The 10,994-nt window shown below is 34.1% G+C and overlaps 1 protein-coding gene across 3 annotated transcripts; it reads left to right on the top strand.

The window, feature by feature from the left end:
• The first annotated feature begins 351 nt into the window (after positions 1 to 351).
• On the top strand, positions 352 to 9,935 carry LOC109818092 (uncharacterized). 3 transcript variants are annotated; one of them, XM_083075457.1, is made up of 4 exons: positions 352 to 561; positions 634 to 691; positions 1,848 to 2,197; positions 9,609 to 9,935. In XM_083075457.1, the coding sequence occupies exons 3-4, from the start codon at positions 1,924 to 1,926 to the stop codon at positions 9,650 to 9,652; spliced, it is 318 nt and encodes a 105-aa protein (XP_082931583.1). In that variant the 5' UTR covers positions 352 to 561; positions 634 to 691; positions 1,848 to 1,923; the 3' UTR covers positions 9,653 to 9,935. The 3 variants fall into 3 exon arrangements, 2 of the variants coding, with proteins under 2 accessions (XP_082931583.1, XP_082931581.1); XM_083075455.1 differs by having other exon boundaries at positions 630 to 691; XR_002241406.3 differs by having other exon boundaries at positions 361 to 561; positions 630 to 691; positions 1,848 to 2,191; positions 9,609 to 9,932.
• The last annotated feature ends 1,059 nt before the right edge of the window (positions 9,936 to 10,994 follow it).

Raw genomic sequence — 10,994 nt, 5'->3', positions numbered from 1 at the left:
CTTGTGCAAGGAGATAGAAGGACTTTATAAAGAAAACAAAAAAAATAAGACCTATTCCTGATAAGAATCACCAACAAAGATAAGGAGAATTCTTCATACCCTCCTCATTCCCTTAACCCACTACAAAAGAATAGGTAATTATTATTGTTTTTTTTTTTTGCAATTTTTATAAACTATCAAAAAATGTTACATTTGTTGCAAGGTTGGTAATAGTAATAAATTATTGATACTTTTTGGCGGTTTGAAATCGCAGGAAAGGTAAGTGTTACAGGTATTGGCACTTTCTGGCAGTTTTAAAAAACGTTCAATAAATATTTTTATTAAAATTAAACTTAAAAGAAAAACATTTTTAAAACGAAGTCCCTTTCCTAACTGTGCGAGTAACTTCCCTTTTGAAAAATTCACAATTTCACTAACAATCGGAAACAACATGCAAGAGCAAGAGGAGAAACTGGAGAAAACCAATTCGCGCAGAAGAGTGAAGCTTCGATTCGTTTAGTTTTCTTCTTCCACTGAATCCCATGGCGAGAGTGAAGCACACGCCAGCTTCTCGCAAGCTTGGTACGTTTCAATTTCAACTTTTTGCTTTTGATTTTCGCAAAACCCTCATTTCCGCAAACTCCTCCCAGGTAGGAAGAACAAAGCACCGCAGGCATTCACTTCCGCGCCAAAATCACCGCAATCTCAATCGGTAACCCTCTCTCTCTTTCTCTTCGCGTTTCCAATTTGTGAAATCCCTAACGACCTTTGTTTCTAAATTTCAATACTGTGAATGAAAATGGAAATACATACAATGGAAAGTGGTAGGCTGTGCAGTAATGCACACCAGGTAATGTTTAATAAGAGTTATCATCTTCATGCAAGTACTAGATATGCATAAAAACATCCTATTCTCAGATTTTGGAAACCCAATGCCTTGACCGGTTCAATAATTAGTTTGATTTGGAAAACATTACTTAGATCAAATACATGAAAAATGGATAACTGTTTCTAGATATTTTTGAGCTCTATATTTTTTTTTTCTTTTTCATATAGATAAATGAGCATTGCCGACATAAGCAGGAAACAATTCTCTATTAGTTTGTTGTCCTGCTTTGTTAGAACTTCTAGATTTTCCAATTAATTTCTGACAGCATAGCATATATAAACTTAGATTTTGATTGTTGTTACTTATTAAAATAGTTTTTTCATGATTTTCATTCTGTTTCAAAGTATCTTACAGTTTGATTAAAGTATCTTACCTGCTGGTATGAATTAGTTTGATTAAAGTATCTTACAGTAACACTCAGAATATCTGTTTCAGCCTCCTCCACTTCTTGCGTCTCTTCTGCATATATTCCTAACACCAAAGCCTCTCTCACTATTCGAATTCAATTCAATTGTTTGGTGCTAATGCTCAATTTGCATGTGCTGGTAATTGACCACTGATTAGTGATTAGTGATGACACTCCGTTCGAAGTAACGGAGACCTCAACAGTTAGTTAGTTAATGTATTATGATTTTTCTACTCTGCTGTTGCTATTCTTGAATTGGATTTGGATTTTTTTAGTGTTTTTTTTATGTTATTTTTTTTCTTTTTTTCAGTTTATATATTTGAATCGCGTAATTGATCACCAGGATTTGAATTCTTGTGTTTGGTTTTGTCAATCACAATTCAATTGCATACTATATTCAGTATTTAGGAGTTTATGTAGGAATTATGTTCTAGTGGATGCAAATGTTAATCGTTAATTTATGTCAGAAATATATGATTTAGTGATTTCTGGAAATATCAATTTGGTTGAGTGGTGCGTGTCATTCGCTAATGTGGGAGAATAGAACACCCTAAAACCTAGTTGTTTTTGCAGAATTCATAAATCCATATGGAATCCGTTCCTCGTCCCAGACTCAGAATGATTCTGATTCTTCGTCTGAAAGATTGTCATGACAGCAGAAACGGAAAATCAACATGGCAATTTGGAGCTTAGTTACAACAATGAGGAATTTCGATTAGAGGGAAATAGTAATGGTGGTTACATGGACAAGGCATGCCTTTATAATCATTCCTCTGTGGGGGATGGAACTGTGACTTTTTCAGAAGGCAATTGTCATGTTGATATCAATGACCAGTTTGAAGGGGAATTAGAGGGCAAGGCTGAAAATCACACTGTTTCCTGTAGTAGTGAAGTTCCATTTTGCAAAAGCATTCCAGGTTCAGGTTTATCATTTTCCTAGTGAAATCTAATTAAACTTGAGTATGTTTATCATTTAAATAATGGAGTGGTTTTAATTAGTAGTCATTGAGGCCTCTATGGTTTTAGTCTTTTCTACTAAAAAAAAATACTAATCATAAAAGCATAAAAGGTGCAAGAGTACTGAAAATTTAATCTTCTCTCAAAAGGTATATTAACTGCCTCTCTTTCAAGTGGAACAGCTATTTGGTCACGAGTGTACAATTAACTAGCTAAGCTAGGTCTAGTTAGTTTCTATGATGATAAAACCAGACTATTACAGATTTTTCTTCTACCTTATCGTGATATGAAGCTTTGGCATAAATCACGAAATGATTAAATTCTAATATCTTCTTTAATTAAATTTTTAAAGTTAAATCTTTAACCTCTTGCAGAAATTTAGATAAGTAATATGAGCACTAGATCATCGCAGTTCCTCCTTTTTTTAAAAAAAGCTGCGAACTTAGATGAAAGAAGATGTTGTTTTGACTTATTTCTATATATAATTATCTTTTCTGATTCTGGAAATTTACTCTTCTATTGCTACTGGTCATTTCTACTATCTTAGTGTTTTATGGTCAATAAAGACATAGTCCCCTTTTTACAGGTTCATAAAAATGTATTTGTTGTCTTTTATTATGGAGAGAGAGTTAAAAGTAAAATTCTGAAAATATGTGATGCTTTTGGAGCAAATCGTTATCCTTTCTCAGATGACTTGAGTAAACAATTTCAGACGATAACAGAGCTATACGTAATTTTTTCTTAATGTTTGTGCATAGCTTTCAATTTTCGTTATAAAAAATTATGATGAATGCCTTAGAAAGTAAGTTCTCAACACCATCATTTATAGGTTCTATGGAGCAAAAGTGAAAAACATGAGATGCTTCTATCCTGAGAAAAAATTGTTTCTGCAGGATCTTATAGTTGTTTCAATTGATGTTCATGTTGTTAAGTACCGATGTTCAATTTTGTTATTAGTATTACCATGGTTGAATATCTAAAATTTTCTTTAGATATAAGCTGTACAGAAATTCTTTTCCCTGCAATATGCTCTTTTGGAATTTCAACTTGAGGATTTGATCAGCTAGTTTCATGTTGCTTTAATGTATTGAAAAGGAGTTCTGGGATGAGCATCTGAACTTTGCTGTTGATTTGGTATTATATAATTTCTTGATTAGTGATTTTTAGTTAGAGATATATTCAGTTTTAGATATTGATGGATGTGTATCAGTATGATATCTAGTTGTATTTAGTACTAGTGATGTGATAATTCTGTGGTACTCCTTCCATTTCTTATTATAAGACATTTTAACCGAATTTATAGACACCACTACCCTTTTTTCCTACCAAATCTGTTTCTGAGTGGGCATCTTGCATACAATATGCAGTTACCAGTAAAGGAAAGTATGGAACAAGAGTTCCTGATGAGGTTCTTCTTGAAGAAAACCTCATGGATGCTTCATGAAACCTCTTCTCGGATCCTTGGAAGAATTGAAGAAGAGGTAAGTGTATCCAAGGTTCACCTATCTATTCCGGATAGAAGGTGTGGGAATCCTAGCTCTACAAGGAGAAGATCTCAAGTAGGGTAGAAGCTAGGATCAAAAGGAGACTTCGGAGGAGAGAATTATCAAAGAGTAAATTCTCATTCAAGGTTCCAAAGTATTTACAATAGTGAAGGAGTCAAGCATTTAAAGCCACGGATCAAAGGAGTCTTTGGAGCCATCACATGTGCTGATGTGCACTCAAAAGTGGCACCAATTTTGAATTCAAATTGGACGTCCACTTATCCTAACCCATGTGCAGCCCTTCCTTCTAGATTCTTAATTGCATTTAGAGGTAATTTAGGGTTCATTTGAATGTACACATGTGCAGCTACCTTTGGCACAAAACATGTGACTCAAATGAAACTCTAATTACTCCTAAATGTAATTAACATTCTACGATTCCTGCTTTATTACTTAATCCTTCTAAATTCCTATTCTAATGGCCTAAATACAATGGCCAAGCAAATACAATGGAAAAGAAAAATTACAAGAATTGAAATGAGCCCAATATTGGGTACCAAAAGCCCAAAGGCCCATGAAGCCCAAAACTAGGCCTAATAAGCCTATAGCCTAAAATGCTATCCTAGATGGTCCAAAATACAAGTCCCAAAATATAGGAAACCTATACTAACATGATATATACAAGATATAAGGAAAATAGCTAAAACCAAATATGGCCCATGAGAAGCTCATCTTGGGCCTTTCAAGCCCATCGGGCCCATTGGGCCTTGACTGACCCAAACCTTCATGTCTAGCCCATTCCTCTTGGCTCTTCCAATGTGTCACCCCTTGCCTTCCTAGGCATGATTCCATCATTCCCTCCCTCTTGAAAAGGATTTGTTCTCAAATCACGAGGATCCATATGATGGGAATCATCACCTACATGCACAAAATACCATGTATTAGAGGTGATATGTGCATCTGAAGCAAATGGGTGGTGTATCCTAAAAGGAATCCTAAGAGGAATTCTTCCATCTATCCTAACAAAATTAAATTCCCTAAAAGTGGAAATAGATTCTTCTTCTAAGCACAACCTAGCAGGAAATCCTAAAAATGTAATAATACTAATACAATGGAAAGAATAATTTTTAAAAACTACAATTTCTTGCCTAAAGTACCCTAAATGGTGTTCTAGGCATGCTCTCAAAAACACTACAAAAAGAAAACTTCCTAAACAATTTTGAATCATATTGCTTGTTAGATACTTGTCAAAAGATAATGTCTTGTGAAGTCTTAAGAATTCATATAAACTATTTTTGTCTTGTAGAGAAGGATGCAATTTAAGTTCAAATAAAGAAGAACTTCTTATAAGATCAAAAATAGAATATGAAATATGACAAGATGTATCTATTAAACAATATATTCCAAAATTTGGATGCTTTATTAGAATAACTAAGGTAGAAGGAGTCCTAAAGAGAGGGAGGCTATCTTCCTTGGGCACCTCCAAGGAAGTAGCACAAGAAGTAGAACTAAGTGTAGTCCACTCCTTCATTACATCTTGAAGTTGAGATTCATTTTTCTTTAAAATATTTTGTTATAGAATCTCTACTTCATGACTAGTGGAAGCACCTTCATTCATAAGTCCTTTAGAGGAAATATTTTTCTCCTTACTCTCCCCTAAGAATAATGCCTCTTTTCTTTCTTTTTCTCTTGTTTTTCTCAATTTTTCTTTTGCTAAAAGTTTTTCTTCCTTGTCCTTTAATATCCGAATTTCCTCCTCCAAGAGTGCAAGTTGGGCCTCTCTTTTAAGTTTTTCTTTAAGTCTTTGCTTGGCCTCTTGCTCTCTCCAAATTTTTAGTGATCTTAATTCATGTGCTACCTTTGAAATATCCTTGTAGGCACTTGAATTGCTATTACTATAAGGAGTAGAAAATTCTTCCATTATAGGTGAAAGGTTTTCTTTTATAAAAGACTTTTGAAAAGCAATTTTTGAAGGTTTGAACTAAGTACTTGGAGGACTAAGTATACAAATTGAACTTTGGAGGGAGGTGAGCTACTAAGAGCCACTTAATAACCAAGCCTCTTCAAGTAAAAATTATTAATCCTCCTTGTAGTTAATCCTCACCTAAAAACCTTTTTCAATGAAAATATTTTTGTGATTTTTGATGTGATGATTAATCTAGACGAAGCAAGTAATTAAAGACAAAATAATTTTTGCAAAAAATTAAAAACTATCTAACGGATCCCTAAGGTAAAAGCTTGAGAGGTACCAAAGACCAATCAAGGACCACTTCCACCAAGTCTAGCGAAAATTAGGGTTCTTAAGGAGAGATGGTTGTGTATCAAAGACACTTTCAAGACACTCCAAAAATTAGGGATGGCAAAACGGGCCAGCCCGGCCCGTTTTGGCCCGGCCCGCCAAAAACGGGCCAGCCCGCCAATGTAAAACGGGCTGGAGATGCTGGCCCGCCCCGCCTAAGGATGGGCTAGCGGGCCAGCCCGCTTACAAAAAAAAAAATAATAAAAAATAAAAAAAAAATATATTTTATGGTCAAATAAAAAAAATTTGCTATAAATAAATAAATATAACCATAGAAAATTAAAAATGCATGCATATTGTACATAATATATGTTCAACAAAAATAAATTACAAACTTAGAACAAAATTAAATAGAAATTAGTCCATTTACACCAAAATAGAAACCAAATTATAAACTTACAAATTATTTATAAACTAAATTTTTTGCTATTCTACAAAACAAGTTTAATACAATTAATTAATCATCTTCATCCTCATCTTCTACATCAAAATAAAATAAACATAAAAATAATTAAATTAAAAAAAATTATGCGGGCCGGCGGGTTGTGGCGGGCCAGCCCGCTATTTGGCTCGGCGGGTTGGCGGGTTGAAATGATTGGCCCAGTCCGCCAATTTTTGGCTGGCCAACGGGCCGGCCCGCGGGCCATGACCCACTTTGCCATCCCTACCAAAAATGGCCAATTACAATTAAAACAAATGCTGGACAGAAAAGTAAACAAGTGGCTTTTAATGACACAAAAACAGCCACCGAGTTTAGTGATGGAATTAGAGACCACTTTTGTAAGGAAAATCAAATTAGTGATGGAAATTTAGTCTCTAATACTCTGTTTTTTTTTTTAAATCAATACAATTTTGAAATCTTCTTCCAATGGATCTTCACGGCTTTGGTAAAGTGCAGCACCCACAAGTTTTTCCAGAATTTTTGAAGTGTTTAGTGATTGTTTAGTAGCCACCCGAGATGATCTCCTTTGTCACCTTTTCCTCCACCTTATCTTAGTCCTCTTTTGATGACCCTTGTAGAACTAGTTTCTATTGAAATAGATTAGGTCAACACTAGGCCACACTTTGAGTTCAAGGTTAGACAAAAACAGCCAAGATAATATAGAGATAACCAAGACAAGAGTAGAGTAGAAGAGTAAACAATTTAGATGAACAAAGAAAATGACAAGGCTAGCACAAGAAGGAATGATCTTAGATAGGTTCTAGATTTAGAATGACAAATCAAAAACACTCAAAATTTGCAAGCTGAAAATGTATGTTACTCCAAGCTACACAATAGCAAACCGAGAAACATAAACCAAAACAATACAATCTCCTTTTGGCTTTTAACTTGAAAATTATGTTTGCATATATATATATATATATATATATATATATAAAATAAAATCAAAGGTTCAAAAGAAAATTCAAAAAGAAAATTGATATAAAATATATATATATATATATATATATAGGAGATGCCTTTTATCCTTTTGAATTTTGAACACAAAACTCTCGGTCACCACTTAAAAGTCAATGCAATAAAATCGGATTTGAAATTTAAACACATGCAACTCAAATTAGGTTTAAATGAGATGAACATGGCACATGCTTTTCTTACTTGATTTTCTCACTCACATGCCCCGATTTAAGCACACTAAAATTTGAATTCAAATTTTCCAAACACAAATTTTTAGCAACCAAATGATACTTAAATTCAAACTCACGGAATTGGCACAAAATTTGAAGACACTTTGAATCAAAGGAGACCTAAAAAAAACTAAGAAAACTACTAATGATCTAATAGTAGTTTATGAACTCAAATGCAAATCAAAATTATGGAGCACACTAAACCAAATTGATTCGGTCAAATCCAGAAAATTCAGAAACAATTAACACAAAAAAGTAAAACAAGCATAGCTAGGGATTAAGAACAATTGAAGATTACACATGACACTAGACATAGGATTCAAAAATTTAAAAGACTCAAACAGTTCAAATGACCGAAAATTTTCAATTAAGACTCAAGAAAATAAAAGTTCATAAGCTAAATTTTCCTAGCTAGAAGCATAATTTTTGGAGCATGATTCATGGAAAGCAATTAAATCAAGAAGCATATATGAATCATTCAAGCAATCCGAAAGCTAGATCTATCAAATTTTAGGCACAATTAGATCTAGGAAAGAATCAACTCAAAAGTGACAATGACATAAAGATGAACACGGATCAAAAAAAAAAAAAACAAAATCACTCAAAAGATAAGGCACTTATCTCTTGAAGACTGAGCTCTAGATACCACTTGATGAGGTTCTTCTTGAAGAAAACCTCATGGATGCTTCATGAAACCTCTTCTCGGATCCTTGAAGAGTTGCAAGGACTTGAAGCTTTGAAGGAGGTAAGTATAGCCAAGGTTTACCTATCTATTCTGGATAGAAGGTGTGGGAATCCTAGCTCTACAAGGAGAAGATCTCAAGTAGGGTAGAAGCTAGGATCAAAAGGAGACTTTGGAGGAGAGAATTATCAAAGAGTAAATTCTCATTCAAGGTTCCAAAGTATTTACAATAGTGAAGGAGTCAAGCATTTAAAGCCACGGATCAAAGGAGTCTTTGGAGCCATCACATGTGCACTCAAAAGTGGCGCCAATTTTGAATTCAAATTTGAATTTGAATTCAAATTGGACGTCCACTTATCCTAACCCATGTGCAGCCCTTCCTTCTAGATTCTTAATTGCATTTAGAGGTAATTTAGGGTTTATTTGAATGTACACATGTGTAGCCACCTTTGGCATAAAACATGTGACTCAAATGAAACTTTAATTACTCCTAAATGTAATTAACATTCTATAATTCTTGCTTTATTAGTTAATCCTTCTAAATTCCTATTCTAATGGCCTAAATACAATGGCCAAGCAAAATACAAGACCCAAAATATAGGAAACCTATACTAACATGATATATACAAGATATAAGAAAAATAGCTAAAACCAAATATGGCCCATGAGAAGCTCATCTTGGGCCTTTCAAGCCCATCGGGCCCATTGGGCCTTGACTGGCCCAAACCTTCATGTCTAGCCCATTCCTCTTGGCTCTTCCAATGTGTCACCCCTTGCCTTCCTAGGCATGATTCCATCAGTTCCTCTATTGAGACAGAAAATTCTGGATTCTTTGATGACACCTTTACCTCCAACAGTAGCTACCACTGTAACAGCCGAGCGATATACTTTTTTGGCTGCTGCACTTATAGAAATATCCCCACAGAAAATGCCAGTAGCTGAAATCCAGCTCCACAATACACTTCTGAAGGAAGTTCTTGGTAATATATGCTACTTATCAACCCAAGTAAGTATATGAAATTGGAAATAGTGCAAAAATTGCAAGAAATTTTATCAAAATAATCAGTCAATTCATTGACTAACGCATGGTTTAGTTGTATATAAAATATAAGATCTCCAATTTTTTCTCTATACATCCCTATTTTAAGTTGAAAGTGTGTCAGTGGTATAAATAAATTGACTCTGGATCTGTTTTTTGGGTGAAGTAATATGAATATAAAAGTGGGTGCAAGTTTTATTTTTTGTTTATGGTTCTGACCTGTTTCAATTTGTCTGTACAACAGGTGAGGGAAGCTCTAGGGGTTACCCTTTCTGTATTGTGCTCTAACATTCGGCTATATCATTCAAGTCATCAGGATAATGCACAGGGAGAGAGAAATGATAAGTTGATAGCTTGGTGAAAGATGAAAGCTGGGTTTAGTTTCTTACAGGGCGTGCTGCTGAAGCAGTTGTGAAAATTTAGATTGTTACCCAATCAGATAAAGTGGTGAATCTCGTAGATATTAGTTCTCAAAATGGGCATCAAGATGGTGATTCAGAAGATGACATGAAATGGATGGAAACGCTACCAATGTGAGAAAAGTTAAAAAAAAAAAAAATGCAATTTTGTGGCGGTTTCAAACCGCTAGAAATGTTAAATAAAGAAAAATTTAGATAAATTTTATGGCGGTTTTAAACCGTAATAAATTGTAAAACAAGTAATATTAAAATTCATTTTGTGACGGTTATACAACCGCCACAAAGTGATTGACGCCACAAACAGTTTTCTTCCACCGACGATTCGGTTAATAACTGCCACAAATCACACATTTTTTTTGTAGTGACCCTAAAAATCCTCATTCCTTCACGCATCCTGCATGCCCATAGAAATTCGAGTTTGCTCAACTTTATCAAACTTGCATCGAAAACAACCACCACAATTTTTTTTCTTGGTTTAGTCTCCTTCGAGACTTTGACTGCTCTTGTTTTATCAAATCCAAATTTTGTACTCATGCTTTTGAGGTTTGAAGACCATCCACAACACCCATCAAATCAACAAATGTTGGTATAAAAAATCTTTTCTTCCAAGACAAACTTGGGGACCTCTTTTTCTATTCTCCTTTTCATTAAAAATCTCAAAATAAATTAAATAAAAAAAATAGAGACGAAGTTAAAAAAGGCTAAACTTAAAATGACGAGTTTACAAAGAGCTTTAACCTTGGCATCATGAAAGAAATTTGTAGTCTTTTATATCACCACGAAATTTGAGATAAGCATGTCTTGATGTATCTGAAAGCTAATTCCAAATTCAATTCTAACGCTAATCTAGAACCATTTCAATTGTAAGATATTACAAAGTTCTATCCTCATAAGAAATGTAGCCACTTCAATTAAGATGTTTCATCAACATACTATATAGATGAAGTCTAAAATAAGAAGAAGTTGCTCACAAAGTTGAAATTCTTTTACAATTTTACTTCCAACAACATATAAAATACTAATAGCAATGTTACATTACAAAACCAACTATCACCAATAGGATTGCATTTTGTACCACATGTCATCAAGGAAACAGAAATAGACATATCTCCATGATTTATAAATGAACAAAGGTGCAACAACAACACAAAATCCCACAACAAATCCAAGTGTCATACTCACAAAGAACCAATTCACTTCATGCCCGCCAT

The sequence above is a fragment of the Cajanus cajan genome, chromosome 1 (genome assembly GCF_000230855.2).
Source record: "Cajanus cajan strain Asha chromosome 1, NIPB_CcT2T_4, whole genome shotgun sequence".
Classification (NCBI taxonomy): Eukaryota; Viridiplantae; Streptophyta; class Magnoliopsida; order Fabales; family Fabaceae; genus Cajanus; species Cajanus cajan.
The sequence above is the reverse complement of the archived record's forward strand: the minus strand, read 5'-3'. Positions and strand labels throughout refer to the sequence as shown.